Raw genomic sequence first — 16,746 nt, 5'->3', positions numbered from 1 at the left:
TTCTCAGCGGGTAAAAATAATGCCACATGTACACGCATTAAATGATCGCGTTTAATCCAGCACACAGCGTTGTTTTGGATGTTTTGAGCATTTCATGAGCTCTTCATGAGTTCTCTGGTAAAAAAATAATGCCATATGTACACGCATAAAATGCCCGCGCGTGTAATCCGCACACAGCATTGTTTTGAATGTTCGGTAAGCAGCTCCTACGTCATATAAGCCGACCAATCAGGTTGTTACCGTCTCCCTATGCCTTTGGTTCGGTAACTTTAGGTTCGCTGTTAAAAATGCCCTAAAGTTACCGAACCAAAGGCATAGGGAGACACTCACAACCTGATTGGTCGGCTTATATGAGGCAGGAGCTTGCTTACCGAACATTCAAAACAACGCTGTGTGCTGGATTACACATGGTCATTTAATGCGTGTACATATGGCATTATTTTTACCAGCTGAGAACCCATGAAGAGCTCATAAAATGTTCAAAACATTCAAAACAGCAGCAGGATTTCCTCCGTTGTGCAGAAAAGAGACGGCCGTTCTGTCGTCTGTATGGGCAACATTTGATAAGAAAAACCAGGTATGCTTTTTGTGCATTTGTTCTAGCATTTTCAAAACACACTCGTCTGACCAAATATTGATTAGGCACCTCCTCGTTGCTCCACGTTTGCCCTCTAACGTTAACGTTACTCATTTTGGATACACTGATCTTTCCGCGTTGTCAAATCAGCTGCATTATGCGTCGCATCTTGTGATATTACGTCTGGTTTTTGGTCCGTTTACATGTCTTTGGTCCGTGTTGCGTTCATATATCAATCGAACCGCACCAGAGTTCATTTGGAAGCGGACCGAGACCCATCTTTTTAGCGGTCTCGGTCCGCTTGTTTGGTGCGCACCAGAGTTCGGGTGGCAGCGTTCACATATGTTCAAATGAACCGCACTAACCGAGCAATCGCACCAGGGTTCATTTTAATCGAACCAAACATGACAAGTGTGAACGCACCCTAAATTTAATCTGAAACACTTTACAGTAACAGGACATGAAAAATCATGTATTAATACATGAATTAATAGTTAATTTAACATTAACTCATGATTAGTTAAGATATGAACTAATCATGAACAAATGAGGAGCTATCATGAACTGACACATGAGTCATAATGATTCATGCATGAATACAGCAGCATAAGTACATGTTAGGTTAATGCATTAATTAACAAGTATGGGTAAACTAAATCAAACAGGCTCTCTAAGAAGGAATAACAAAAAATTTTACTTTGAAATGCATTTTCAAATGAATTATTGTCATAATTTAAACCCTTTTTATCAGAAGCTTCATCATAAATATCCCTGAAAGCCACAGGATTAGTTTTTCATTTCTTTCACTGAATCATCTAAATCTGCTATATTTCATCTCAAAAGGTCTGTCTGTTTTGTGATCTCTTTCTTATCAAACTAAACCTACTGTGACTTATAACAGTCTCTGAGGAATCAGTCCCCAAAAAATAACCAGACAGGAAACAAGCAGTTATGTCCGGAAGTGAGGGAACGTCTGCTGGGATCCGTACAGTTCTCTCTCCACCCAGACATAGGCCATGATGATACAGTACCTCCGTTCTCTTAACTGGGCTGAATACTAGTTATACTAGTTACATGTGAAATTTATGATAAGTTGCTGAGCGGAATATGGTAAGTAGTTAATAGTGAATTAATCACGAAGTCATTACACAATGATGCATTAACAAGCTATGAGTTGATGTTAGTGTATGGTTAGTTAATAATGAATTAATCATGATGTGCCCCCTCAAGTAAAGTCATGACATAGTCATACATTAACAAGCCATGAGTTGATGTTAGTGTATGGTTAGTTAATAGTGAATTAATCATGAAGTCATGACACAATGACGCATTAACAAACTATGAGTTGATGTTAGTGTATGGTTAGTTTAATAATGAATTAATCATGATGTGCCCCCTCAAGTAAAGTCATGACATAGTCATACATTAACAAGTCATGAGTTGATGTTAGTGTATGGTTAGTTAACCATGTAACCATAGTAATGATGTGACCCCGAAGTAAAGTCATGGCACTATGATGCACTAACAATTCATTAATTACAAAATGAATTAACATATACACAAAGAATCCTTATTCCTTTTCACACCTGGTACAAAAAAAAGAAAGAAATATTATATATATATATACAAAGTATTTGTAGGCTAGTTATTTTATTTATATAATTAAACTTATATGGAATTAAACTAAAACCCAAACATAAATGTAAAGACACACACAAGGCACGTTTACATGTAAAGCAGTGCATCCACCGGCTAATGCTAATCCAATCATACATTTAAACAATTAAAAAATACAGTTAATTACTGTACACACCTCCAGAAATATCCCAATAAAACAATCATACAAACATGTCTTAAATTACTATTTCGGTTAACCAAAGCAGTCAACATTATTATTTGATAAAATGCCAGCATTACCGAAGGAACACAAGTAACACGCTAGGAGCACCGAGAGCGCCACTAATGAATGTCCCACCAGAAACAAACCCTACATACGGTAGTTCTGAGGAAAAAACTAGCTATGACTAAACATAATTGAACTAAAAAATCTGAAAACGATTAAAATAAAATGAAAATTATTAGTGGTAGTTATTAGTCTATTTTCCACGTTTGATTAGACAAATCTGTGAAATGAATGGCTAAATAATCATGTTATTTGTCACAAAGCTGCAGATGGCAGATTTTAATACAGTTTACAGTTTATATTATGACAGTATTAAATCACTTGAATGCTCCTTGACATGGTCCTTCTGTGTCCCTCACTTTATTGTGATTTATCGTTTAATTTGTTTTTGTATACATTATTAATATTTCTGTGAGTTTAACTATGTTTAAGGTCTATATTATCCTCAAACTATAGTTGAGGGACTCCTGTTTTGATGGGTATTATATTTTATGGGTAGTGAAAGGGAGAGCTCGCACGCAGTTCATCAGAGTTGTTTTGCAGATTTAGATTTACCAGTTATATACTGCACCCACGAAAAGGCATATGGTCGGTATATGTTTGTTTATTGTTCGTTTTATGTGTGTTTTTGTGTAATTTGCTGTGGATGTTAATGATAATGCAGTGGAGAAAGAGAGAGTTCCTGAATGAGATGTTAATGCTGGACACTTGCTCATTCTGGCTCTGAAGAATGAGACTATTCTACATTTCTTTGCGTGGACTAAGAAGCTAATAAACACATGATAACTATGGAATAAGGTTTTTGTGTGATTTGTCATGTGATTTCGGTTATTTTATATCAATAATGGATGTTTACATTATGACTGCTAACAGTTGTAGTGTTCTTTCCATGCTCTTTCCTCTACCTCCGCTCTGCTCTGCTCTTTTCTTTTTTGCTCCGCTCTGCTTCACGCCCAACCTCACTTTTTTTATACATCTCTGCGTCAAATTGAGGGGGGTAATAGTCGCGCTACACAACAAATTGATAAGGAAATTCATTGCCAACTCTTTTAAAGTCCTCATAAAAAATCTAAATTGACCCTATTTACTTTGTCAGCACATATTACAGGTCTTAGGGTGAACAATTCATCCATGCAAGTTAATACACAGAAAAAATAGTTTGTTGCGGTAATCTTTAATCAAAATCTGAGAAGTAACTTCCGGTCTGGAAATGGTGTCCCTTTTCAGATGATGTCAGTTTGACGGATTAGGTTTTAAAATGCGTAACCACTCCCCTTTAACCTTTAAGGTGTGTTGGACATCGGCTGCGGCTGGATGCATCCGATCGGCGAGAGTAGCCGAGTGCAGGCGGGGAGGAGCTGCAAACGGAGACGTGAAGTCGGACACTTTCTGCTTCCTGTGGTGACGCTTGCACTGCGTTTGCAAACTTTATCACAGATGAAGTTAAATAAATTGCAGTATTAAATACACAGATGTTACAAATGATATTCTCATGCAACACTTTATGTACTGCTTAATAAAGCGTCTATTTGGACAAGATTAAAGTGCAACATATAAACCTACACTATCAATGAAGTGGTGTCAATGGTTTTTATCAGTTTTAGTTTGATAAACATGACAATATAACAATACAACATGAAAAGAGGTTTTACTGTTATAAATAAATGATTTGTGAGCATTAGCGTGACAGAAGTTTTTAGAATAAACACGAAACACACGTGATCACTGTCATACGGCGAATCGGCCAATCGTGGATCAGCTGTCGTCATCAGAGCTCCTGCATCCACCTGCAGTCCCCCTTGAGAATCTGCAACTGCATCAGCCACCTGCTCTCGAATCGCTCTCGCGGTACTTTGTTGACATACGTCACAGTCACGTGCCGTCGGCGCTGTCTCAAGTCGGACAAAATTTCTAACCGGCATGCACTGCTTTAAGTCAGCCGCCGATCGGTCTGAGCATCGCTGGGTGAAGTCGAACAAGCCTTTAGTCTGCTATGAGCACGAGATGGAGAGGAGGAGCGCTGAGGTAAAACCCTGCCCTCTGCTCAATATTCAATTTGACTTAGAAATACGTCACAGCACTGAAGAAAACTCTCTTCCGGTTCACTGGGACACTGGGCGATTTGTTGTTGCAGCCCTATTTTGTATAACATTAGCAACTAGGGATGTCAATTTTCACAAATTCCCATGATCGATCGTCGTTTAAATTAACGATCAATTAATCGATTAATCGTTAACCATAATACTGAAATATGCGTCTACAGCATCTTATAGCCGACAGCATGACAGTAGGCCTATGTGCAATGCTGCTCAAAACGCCATGTTCTTCACCAAATGAATGAGAAGGATTTTTTTTTATCTAAACAAAGGGCTATGGGATTGTAAAATTAGTCGATGTTATTTATAATTTAATTAAATTACTTATTTAATAACCAAATATAACATGTAATACAACACGAACGCCGCCTCAGATCTGTTATTCAGAATTTGGACGCACTTGCAAGAGCAACGTGCTGAAACGTCACCTAAACCCAGTTAATTCAAAACGATTTATTAAAATATTGTTTTCATTAATGTTATGTAATGTGACAGTCCCAATCATAGTTATTATTAGTCGTGCGTTACTGTTTGAACAGCGCGAGCTGAAGCCGATGCGCTGGATCAACACTGGAAATTTACACTGAGCTTGCTAGCACGTTATTTAACTCAACAAAAAGCTTCCTATATGAGATTAATCAGATTTATATTAAGTTAACAAAATATTACAAATTATATATCTTCACAAAATGATGCGAATGGACAAGTGAACTTGAATTGAGTTGCTGATATTCATATTCAGAATGGGAGACGTGCTCTTCCTAGAACAACGCTCTGAACACGGCACCTAAACCCAATGACTTTACAACCATTTATTAAAATAGTGTTCTCATTTCTGCTATATAATATGACCGTCCCAATCATAGTTATTATGCATTGCTCTGTATGCGCTAAAGCTGAAGCACTGAATGAAAACCGGTAACGTTAGCCATCACTGACTGAAGCTGTTAGTGCGTTTTATTTCACTAAAAGAAACGCATCCTATATGATTGATCACATATATAACGTCACAAAATAAATGTAATATTACAAATTACTTCAGCACAATCTGATGCGCAAGTGAACTTGATCTAAGTTACATGCGCGAGTCAGAATGCGTGACTCATGTTGTGCACGCGCTCTTCCTGGATCAACGCAATGAAACACACGGCAAATAAACCCAAATAATTAACAATCACAATGTTTTATAGTGTTCTCATTAATGTTGTGTAATATGACAGTCCCGATCAGTCATTATTAGTGCTGTTGGAGCTGCACGCTGAAGCTGATCACTAGAGGTGGGCAGATCGATACTAATATCGATAATATCGATACCAACGTGAAAATATCGATACTTAAGTTTCAGTCTCTCTCGTTTTGCGACCTGGCCGTGTTTGTCAAAATGCTGCTGCTGTCACAGAGCAGAGGAAGCTCTCAAGAGAGTGCTGCTCGTGCTCGACACTGCTCTCCTCCCCCTCTCCTGTTTTGTACCGTTACGTGACTCACCACTAGCGCTACCACCAGCAGTCAGGCGCGCGCGCCGCTCAGCACATTTTAATTTTCAGCATTATATCGTATTACAAGGAGAATTTGTTTTACATTTTTTATATTTATTGTGAAGTAAAACTTTGTGACTTTGTTTATTTAAGAAAAAATCCTGAAAAGAAGTGCACTAAAGAGGAGAAACGTTTTTTGTTAACATGCTACTTGAAAAGAGCCTTTGTGGTAACACTTTACTTGAAGGGGTGTGCATAAGACTGACATGACACCTTCATAATCATGACATGACACGTGTCATGAATATGAAGGAGTTTTTATGCATGTTTATGACAACTGTCATTAAGTGTCATTCGCTTAATTATGTCATTTTTAATGCAATGATGACATTTCAGAGTTGTCTTTGTTATGACAACTTGACAAAAACCAATACATCATAACCTGTCATTGTCTTTGTCATGACAACTTGACATAAACCAATACATCATAACCTGTCAGTGTCTTTGTCATGACAACTTGACATTACCAAGACAACATAAACTGTCATAAACATGACATGAAATGACATAGCAGATTAATTATCAAATTTAAGAAACTACTTAGCTTTTTGGGTTTATATTACATTAGTTGCTAGGCAACGTGGGGGAGAGGACGCTGGCGTTGTCTGTTCGCCGCTTCTCCACCCACAAATCATGTTAACTTTACTATTAAATTTAGATTTTATTTTATTTTCTTATGTTTGTGACTAGTCTAACAGAGCTACTATTGGGACTGTTGCTGATTGCTGGCAGCCACTGAGAGGACGTTGTTTGCCGTTTTTTCACCGCTTCTCTTCTGTTTTTGTTTGAATTTGTGGTTGGTTTTGGTTTGAAGGACATTTGATGTTGCTCGCTGCGGCTGCTCTCTCTTCTGGGTGTCGGCTGCTCACTGGTGGTCTCCCTCGGGCTTGAACTGCATGGTGGCTGAAGTTTGCACCAGGCTAGCGTCATCAGCGTCCGGCATGATGTTAAGATGTAATTTTTACTTGTTATTCATGTATTGTTATTTTTTCCCTTTGTTGCACTTTGAGATTCTTCGGAATGAAAAGTGCGTTATAAATAAAATCTATTATTATTATTATTATTATTATTATTATTATTATTAAACTGTCATGTGGTTGGTTTTGACGTTGGCTGTCATTAGGCTATTATAATGTCATGATTTTTTTATAAATTTAATTTGTCATTTACATGTCATTAAGTGTCAATACTCTGTCAAATTATTTCAAAACATTGTCATGAATATATTTCTTGACCTAAACTACAGTGGTACAAGTTGAATTTGTCATTAACATGTCATTAAGTGTCAATACTCTGTCAAATTATTGTATAACAGTGTCATGAATATTTAGCTTGACCTGAAATATGGCATCATAGAGGAAATCGTACAGAGTCATTACAAACTATTAATATAACTCAAAATGATAGAGTGGTATAGACATATACACCTATATGATGATGTCTATGTTGGCACCACTGGTTATGTGTACGCTGTAACAGTTGTTGGCAGAGCCTCAGTCAGGTTAGTTTGTTTACGTGTTTAATGTCAATTTAGTTTGCAGTAAGTAAAACAATTCACAACAACGTTATTTTGGGTTTAATATACTTTATTTAAACTTTCGCTCACTCTTTAACGAATAGTTTGAGTTTATTCTTACCATTTCTTTGTTTGTCTGTTTGTTATGTCGGAGTCCCGTGTGCTGGTGCACTGTCTTAAGGGGTTCGGGCGGAAACGTTGGCCCTATATATAATGTTCCGGCCTAGGATCTAGCCGCAACCATTCCTTATTCAGCCCGGGGTGGGGCTCTAAAGACTATTACTCTTATTTTTATACATCGGAAGATAATTAATAAAGTGAAGTCATTTGACAAAGTGTTATTTTTCTGTGTTTGTTTATGTGTGTATATGATGTTGATATATATATGTTTATTTTGTGTAATGGCCATTATTTGTGTATGTGTTTTCCCCTTTTTGCGTTAATTGGTGCTGGTCCCCTGTGTATAAATTAATGCCTTGTGTTTTTAAGAGTCAGTTCTGTGAGAGGGCAGGTCTTAAAAATTAAATGATTGATTTTATTTCTCGAACTCCTTTTCATATTTTTAAGACATTTGAAATTGTCTATTATCTAACCTTCTGTTGAAGCTGGTGGAGGAAACTTAAAAAATAAAATAAAACATTATGAACTGAAAAATATTAATGATGCTGTTATTAAAAAATAATTTGACAGCGTATTAACACCTAATTACATTTTAATGACAAATTAAACTTGTGCCACTGAAAAAAATGTATGACATTATAATGGCCTCAGTCAACATCAAAACCAACCACATGACAGTTTAAGGTTAACCCTATAAGCTAAGTAAGTTTCTTAAATTTGATAATCTGTTATGTCATGTTTATGACAGGTTATGTTGTCTTGGTAATGTCAAGTTGTCATGACAAAGACACTGACAGATTATGATGTATTGGTTTTTGTCAAGTTGTCATAACAAAGACAACACTGAAATGTCATCATTGCATTAAAAATGACATAATTAAGCGAATGACACTTAATGACAGTTGTCATAAACATGCATAAAACCTCCTTCATATTCATGACACGTGTCATGTCATGATTATGAAGGTGTCATGTCAGTCTTATGCACACCCCTTCAAGTAAAGTGTTACCCCCTATAAGCAACACTTGGTTAGCCGTTTGATGACGTATAGTCGTTGTTGCAGCATTTACTTCAGTAAAGTTGGATTTCTGAGCTTGTGCAAGACGATGGGACATTGATCTGCATTGACTAAATGAAACAAGTTTGTAGAGTTATATTCAAGCTATTTTAAGGTACAAAGATTTTTTTTAATAATAATAAATAAAGTTTAAATATGTAACTTTGTTGATCAAAGATGAGTTTTAAGGGATAAAATGATTGACCACATGGGGACTTAAACAAATATTAACATGACAACAATATGTAAATATTCTTCTTGGATAATACAGTCCCTGACAAAAGTCTTGTTGCTTGTGTACAAATTGACCTAAAGTGCCGCTAAAATATATTTCTAATCAAGATTTTTTTTTTTACAAGAAATGGCTCATTTTAATCCCACCAGCTTTTGTGATAATGTTTCAGTGAAAAACTAAACTTTCAAAAAGAAATTCTAATATTCACAGCTTGGTAAAGCCCAATGAGTCAATTTTTACAAAGACATAAGTGTTGTCACCTTGCCATATGAGCTTCCCCTGTGACTAATAATGGATCAATTAGGTTTCAAGTGTGTATAAAAAGAACCCCAGTACGCTAAACCTTCACATCGACTGCAACTAGACCTCTGCAAACATGCCTAAGATTCACCCTGAGACTAAAGTTTTGATTATCATGAGGCTGAAGACCAGATCCACTGCTGATGTGGCAGACACCTTCAATGTGTCTAAGTGTCAAGTACATAGGATTAAAAAAAAGATTTGAAGAGACTGGAGACGTTTTTGACAAGCCCAGGTCAGGCAGACCCCACAAGACAACTGCTCGAGAGGACCGTTTGTTGGCTTGAAGATCCAAGGCCAGCCCATTTTCCACTACAGCAGAGCTCCACGAGACCTGGTCACCTGAAGTCCCTGTGTCAACCAGAACAGTTTGATTCTGTCTCGAAATGGCCTCCATGGTCGAATCAGTGCCCAGAAGCCAGCACTAAACAAAAGACAATTGAAAAACCGTGAGGCATTTGCCAAGGCCCACCGTCTGCTAAAAGGATGGACGCAGGAAAAGTGGCAGAAGGTGGATTTTTCAGATGATTCTTCAGTTGAATTACACCACAGTCGCCGCAAATATTGCAGGAGACCTACTGGAGCCAGAATGGATCCGAGATTCACCCAGAAAACAGTAAAGTTTGGTGGCAGAAAAATCATGGTCTGGGGTTACATCCAGTATGGGGGTGTGCGAGAGATCTGCAGGGTGGAAGGCAACATCAATAGTCTAAAATACCAAGAAATCTTAGCTACCTCTTATATTCCCAACCATAAAAGAGGCCAAATTCTGCAGCAGGACGGTGCTCCATCGCATACTTCCATCTCCACATCAAAGTTCCTCAAGGCGAAGAAGATCAAGATGCTCCAGGATTGGCCAGCCCAGTCACCAGACATGAACATCATTGAGCATATGTGGGGTAGGATGAAAGAGGACGCATGGAAGACGAAACCAAAGAATATTGATGAACTCTGGGGGGCATGCAAGACTGCTTTCTTAGCTATTCCTGATGACTTCATCAATCAATTGTATGAATCCTTGCCAAACCACATGGATGCAGTCCTTCAAGCTCATGGAAGTCATACAAGATATTAAATTTGAATCTCACAGCACCACAAATTAATTTTCTGACATATTTTTGTATTTGCAGTAAATTTGTTCAATTTCTGTATAGGCGACAAAACTTTTGTCTTGCCAAAATTTGACCTTTCCGTCTTGATTAAATGATAAATATTTTTTCTGTGAAAATTATTTTTTTCAGTGCATTAAACATCATTTGGGAGGGTTTTAGCTTTTCATATGAGCTATGTCTAACACCAATGAATTAATTAAAAGTCAGGTTAATATCAGGTATTTCTAGAAAATAGATAAGCGACAAGACTTTTGTCAGGGACTGTAAAGTACATTAATAAAACTTAGTAAAAGATAAATATAAATGAATAACAATAATGTATGTAAATTCTTAAATATATGATGAAGGTTAATATGAAGTATTGTTTTTGAAAATTTGTTTCAAAAAAGGTGTGTGGTGTTCCTATGGCAGTATGAGGTGTGAAATCCTCTTCTCACAGATCCATTGAAGAGCTCTATCACATGAATTATCAACCCACACCAATATATTTGACCGCCTTGGTTCATGAACCACAGCTAGAACACAATTCTCTTTTGAACCTCCATTAGGCTCCCCAGAACCTGAAACTACAGATCAGCATTAGATGTTCAGTGATGTTTTCTGCGTAATATCATACTAACTGTGAGAATCATTTATTAGATATTAATCAGTTCAGTGATTTCTCACCTGGAGTTCAGTGAGCTGCCATCAACCCATTTCCATCTGTCCTCCACATCACTGTCACTCAGACCAATCCATACATAAGTACCAACAGATATGTTCTTAACAAAATCCTGAGCAGATGAAACAGTTCCACATTTATATCATAAACAGACAATAGACACATTTCATCTGACCATCTCTCATTTAGCTTCTGAACACCATACATGCACATCAATCTCTCACTCACTTGTTCCTCTTTGTTGTTTATGATGATCAGATCTGCTCCTCTCTCTGTACAGTATCTTCTGCTCTCGATCCAGTTCTTCTTCTCATTGGATAAATAGTACAAACTGGATTGATAGTAAGTCCATCCATCTATTAACAGAACAAGTTCAGCTGTTAGCTTTTTATTCTCATTTACACTCACCTGTCTGTAACAGGTGCATACAAAGTTACTGAGATCACAATCCAACTCCATCTTTTTATTTTTATTTAATTTCTGCTGTATTTCTGCTGCTAAAGAAACTTTACCACAAATCTGCAGTTCATTTATTAGCTGGTCTCTCTCTTTGTTCGGGTTTTTGTTTGTGAATATTTGCCCATCTCTCTCTTCTGTGAGGTTGGTAATCTTGGTTAGTAGCTTATTTCTTTCTTCAGTGTAGTTTGTGCTCAGTGTATGGATGTGGACACACAGCACTATGACTGCAGTCATCAGAAGAACACACAGCAGCACCAAACACACTACAGCTCCTCTGGAGTTTCTGTTCCTCACAGAATCACTTCCTGAAAATGGCAGACATGAAGATAATGTTTCTTAAACTCTACAGACTCTACTGAAAATGTTTGTATTTAACAACTTTATTTGTGTGTCTGTATTTGTGTGTTGATGTGTGTCTATTCATACCCTCATGATTCATCAGCCTTTACATTGCCATAAACAGTCATTTTTGCTTGTTTAGTCATGTATTTAAATGGCAGAAACTGCTGTGTGCATTTGTAGTCTGTTGTCCTCTGCGTTTGAGACTCTAACTTTAGTACATGATGCAATGTGTGAAGTCAAAGTACATGAGCATGTGACATCCTGTTTGTTAACCACTTCAGCGCTGCACCACCCGTGGGTCCAAAATTGTATCATCATAATCTTTTTAAAAAATCTATAACTCGTGCACCACAAAAGTAAACATATAATTTGAAAGATTAGAACCTCAGCTTTCTTAATAACCCAATAACTTCTGCATTTATATTACATAGAAGAAAATAATACGGTCTGAATTCGACCCCCCGCAATGACCCCCCCTTGAGAAAATCATACAAATAATATAAAATTTCATATTTTTATCACACTAACACACCTAAAATAGACGAGTCATATATCAAATGAAAACTATCGGCTTCAGGAATATGGCTGAATAGTTAATTTCATCGATCCAAAAATTTACAGTACATTTATTATCAAAAGAATCACAAAGATGGAAATGACTCCTTTGATCAAGCAAACACATTAGTCATATTCCTGTTCAGATCACAAACTCGTTGTAAAGCTACTAGCCTCAAAGACTATATCAGCTTGTTCTTTAGGTCGTTTGCTTCCAAATGAGACTATTTTTTTCAATTTACTCCAATGTATGTGGGTACGGCGCTCTTTTAAATTCAGATATACCTAATTCTCAAAAAAATGCTAAATGTGCTGCAGAGCTGAAGTGGTTAATGCCAATTCATTTGCATAACACAAAAGTCACTGAAGGCCACTACTGTGGTAATATGGTTATATGGCAGGGGTTCAAATTAACACCGTAGTTGTAAAAAGTTTAAACTGTGTAGAGTGAAAAGTCATCTTACTTAATCCCAGTGAACTTGCAGGGTTAGTTCACCCAAAAATGAAAATTCTGTCATTAATAACTCATCATCATGTCGTTCCAAACCTGTAAGACCTTCATTTATCTTCGGAAAACAAATGAAGACAAAAATCAACATTCAACAATTTTCTCTCTTCTGTGTCAGTCTCCTACGCTCTCCACATTGTAAACACAGTGCAGTGCCAACACACTTATGTGAGTAAAACGTCTTTTTTATATGTAATAGCAGTCCCGGGCTATGTGTTTTCCAGATAGGCTACCCCAAAAAAAGCCGGTCGGTAGGCCAATGAATCTCAAAGAGTGAAATAATATTCCTTTCTTGATCTGGGCGCGCACATGGTTCACGCTTATATCCACCGATCATGCGGGCAAAGTAATACAGAAATAATATTCCAATCAATCACGGGTGGATGAGAAATAAATAATTGTGTTTGTTTGATAAAGATGTTTACGAGCCCTGTGGTCGAGAGAATCATTCCGGTTTGCCGCTTTCAAATCAGCACCCCTCCCCCCTCCCGCCCCGCCCCGCCCCCATGTGAACTCAACTCGCAGGGGAGCTAAAGCTCATTAAATGTGCAAATCTTATCCAACCCTAGCCGCGGTCTAAGTCTCCAAGAGACTACCTCAAAACCAGTGTAGAAAAGTATTTCTTATTAAGCCTATTACTTATTCATTATGATGTTTTTGAATGTAAAAACCACACAAACGTCATTAGTTGACCTCAAACAACAGTATAAACAATTAAAAAAGCCAGTTCATGACACCTTTAAAAATCTTTCTGAGCCTTAAAAGTGGTGGTTCTATGTGGGGTCAGAAAGGGGATCGTAAATTAATTTGTTTTCTTCCATTGCATGTTTTTTTTTTTTTTTTAAGCTACACTGTGTAACATTTTTAGTTTATTCTTAGCTATAAACACTTAGTTCTTTCAAAAATATATGTGCTCATTAATGTATATTTACTTCATTCAAGTATAAAGTATTCTGGTAAGTTTATAATATGCCATTGAAAATACATCATGTGAGATGCAATACTCAAGGCTATAATAATGTTTTGAACTTTGAACATTAACATAACATGGTTACAAAATGATGCTTTTGACAATTATCTACAAAAATAGCACACCTCAAATTTGGTAGAAAAATATGGTCCAACAGATTAAGCCTATCACCATAGATATACATAATAAAGGCTAGATGTCTCGTGCACGCTGTTGGCCAAGGGAGGTTGCCGTCCGCAACTGGCAGCCATCTTGTCACAGGCAGCTTGCTTACTCGTAACAGTGTGTTTTAATGGTGCATGTACTTTTAAATAGCCATAACTTGCTCAATTTTCAACCGATTTCCAAACTGTTATGTTTGTTATAAACGCCAGAGATGTAGTTATGACACTACATACTTATGAATAATTATACCCATGGACTTCAATATGAAAGTAACATTGAACTGAACAGATAGGTGCAATGAATATACATACACACAAGGTATTTATGTTAAATCAATATATAGGCTACTAAAACTGTGTACCGAATGGCAACATGAGAAATTATATATATTTATACACATATACAGCTCTGATTTTTTTTCCAGAGCCAGCTATAGCTATATATATATATATATATATAATGCTTGTATAATAAGAATATCACTATTATAATAAAATAATTTGTATTTTCTTTTAAAAATTAAACAACAAAAAAACCATGCAAACCAAGTTTATTTTAACTAGACAAAAGATTGGTTGTCATAAAATCGTTATTGGTGTCAATAAACCTATATAATTGAACAGCTCGATTGTGGTCTCAGCCTTGATAACGTGCATGTAAGTTATAGCCGTGATACACAAGCTGCACGATTAAGTCATTTATCGAAACGAAAAGCTGCAATTTCAACGTGTTAAAGCATCCAGATTTGTAGCCATGTTAATAACGTTTGTAAGAAACCAAACCATTTGTAAATCCGGCAAGATTTCAGCGAGATAAGAGTATTTATGTTCGTACAGATCATTCATCTTACATCAGGTTCCACAGAGCCCGACAGAAAGCTTGCCTGTGACAGATGGCCGCCGGTGATGCCGATGGTGACTCTGCTGTAAGATATCTAGTCCTGTCTGTATACAGATTGCCCTAATGTATTAACTATTATGAATGGCTCCTTGGACAGCGGCTGTGTTCCCTAATGCCTTAAGCAGGCAGAGATTATATAATTTGATCTAAATAGTTTTTGATCAGGTTTCCCAGGTAACAATATTGTAGATCCGTTGAACCACTAAAAGTAATGAATGTAATTACCTGTAAGCTGAAGTGGTTGGAAGTCATGATCTCTCACACAATCTGAACACTCATAGACAACCATCGTAATCTCCTCTCTCTCAGCCTTTATTCTTTCAGACACAGTCCTGATCACATCGACATGAATACTATCAGGGCATTTGTGCTCTGGCAGTTCCTCAATTCACTTCCTGAACACGTCTCTCGCCTTTATTACTGTTCACACAGCACTGGGCAGATATGGAACTGCCATCTTATGATGCCAACATGGGGGGTCACACATTTGCACTCTAACTCATGACATATCTCCTTTGTATTCATATGTAGGCTATATATTTTACATGCAACTAGATACATTTACAGTAAAATTGCCAACATAAAGATTTACATATTTTAATTGACATTTATTTAACGGCAGATTTTTCAAAGTACACTCAAGACTAATATTGTCAATATTGTACTTTTTTTCAGTTCAGAGCACATCAGTGGCAGGTTCTACAACTCAGATCATTTGAGGGTTTTTTTTTTCAATCTGTCCACTTTCCCTGTTTGTCTACAGGTCGTCTGTTGCTGATCGTCTTTTTGTGTATGTAAACCTGAACTCACTCGTATTTATATTTACACACACAAATGTCAAACTGCAGCTTGATCTAATTAGCACTGCGGCCATAAATGCAGCCACACCTCAGGATGAAAAAAAAATGAAAGCGAGGGATAACGAGCATTCACAGCCCAGGCTCATCCTGCTTACATGTTATGACGGGTGTGGATCCTCTGGATTCATTTAAGACTAACAGCACAGGACTCAGGACTGATGTGAGTCACCTGATTCCTGAATGGTTTGCTGTTTACTCACAGGAACAGCAAAGACAGATTGAGGAAAGAGTTTTGTCCCTAATGATTATTAAGCCACTGGTTTGGTTGTGAACATTATTTCAGCCATTGCCAGAGGGATGACCCAGTTTTAAATAATCATAAGGTAAGATAACAGAAAAACATAGCAGATTGGTTCATTTAAAGGTGCCCTAGAATGAAAAGTTGAATTAACCATGGCATAGTAGAATAACAAGTGTTCAGTACATGGACATCACATGCAGTGCAAGTCTCAAACACCATTATTTCCTCCTTCATATGTAAATCTTGTTTGTGAAAAACACCACTAAAAAATAGGCGATTTTCAGGCGAACGCCAACTGTGACGCAATCCCTGGGGATCATTACTATGTACGCCCCCAACATTTGTAAACGGCAGCGCATGCCTCAAGCAAGGATAGCGAAAATGGCAGATCATGGATATAGATTTTATGTTCCAGGCGTTTTCTTTTCATACCCTTCCCACAGAACAAAACTAACCGCAACAATTTAATTAAAAGTTGTTCATTTGCTCGGCCCATTTCACCACGGACAGTCTTTATAACCTGGATAATAGCAGGCTTTACTCAGCATCTGATACTGGAGAAGCGGCAATTCAAACTATATCCCTGCGAGCAGTAAGTAGTGATTTTATCCACTTATTGACTGTCTAAACATT

At 37.1% G+C, this 16,746-nt stretch overlaps 1 protein-coding gene across 2 annotated transcripts; it reads right to left on the bottom strand.

Annotated features, from left to right (window-relative positions):
- Positions 1 to 9,020: 9,020 nt before the first annotated feature.
- On the bottom strand, positions 9,021 to 15,370 carry LOC137090783 (CD209 antigen-like protein E). Of its 2 annotated transcripts, none has more exons than XM_067454734.1 (5): positions 15,238 to 15,370; positions 11,626 to 11,877; positions 11,342 to 11,469; positions 11,119 to 11,225; positions 9,021 to 11,018 (listed from the first exon to the last, which is right to left on the bottom strand). In XM_067454734.1, exons 1-5 carry the CDS (start codon positions 15,299 to 15,301, stop codon positions 10,997 to 10,999), a joined length of 573 nt encoding a protein of 190 aa, XP_067310835.1. In that variant the 5' UTR covers positions 15,302 to 15,370; the 3' UTR covers positions 9,021 to 10,996. The 2 variants fall into 2 exon arrangements, with proteins under 2 accessions (XP_067310835.1, XP_067310836.1); XM_067454735.1 differs by lacking the exon at positions 15,238 to 15,370 and adding an exon at positions 11,999 to 12,093.
- Between the last annotated feature and the right edge of the window lie 1,376 nt (positions 15,371 to 16,746).

Source organism: Pseudorasbora parva, chromosome 10, assembly GCF_024679245.1.
Source record: "Pseudorasbora parva isolate DD20220531a chromosome 10, ASM2467924v1, whole genome shotgun sequence".
Lineage (NCBI taxonomy): Eukaryota > Metazoa > Chordata > Actinopteri > Cypriniformes > Gobionidae > Pseudorasbora > Pseudorasbora parva.
This window is presented reverse-complemented; position numbering and strand designations above follow the sequence as displayed.

Coding starts and splice junctions, on each gene's coding strand:
- LOC137090783 (XM_067454734.1), bottom strand. CDS start 15,301: ATGGTTGTCTATGAGTGTTCAGATTGTGTGAGAGATCATGACTTCCAA. Junction 11,226..11,341: donor TAAACAACAAAGAGGAACAA/GTGAGTGAGAGA, acceptor TCATCTGCTCAG/GATTTTGTTAAGAACATATC. Junction 11,019..11,118: donor GGCAGCTCACTGAACTCCAG/GTGAGAAATCAC, acceptor GCTGATCTGTAG/TTTCAGGTTCTGGGGAGCCT.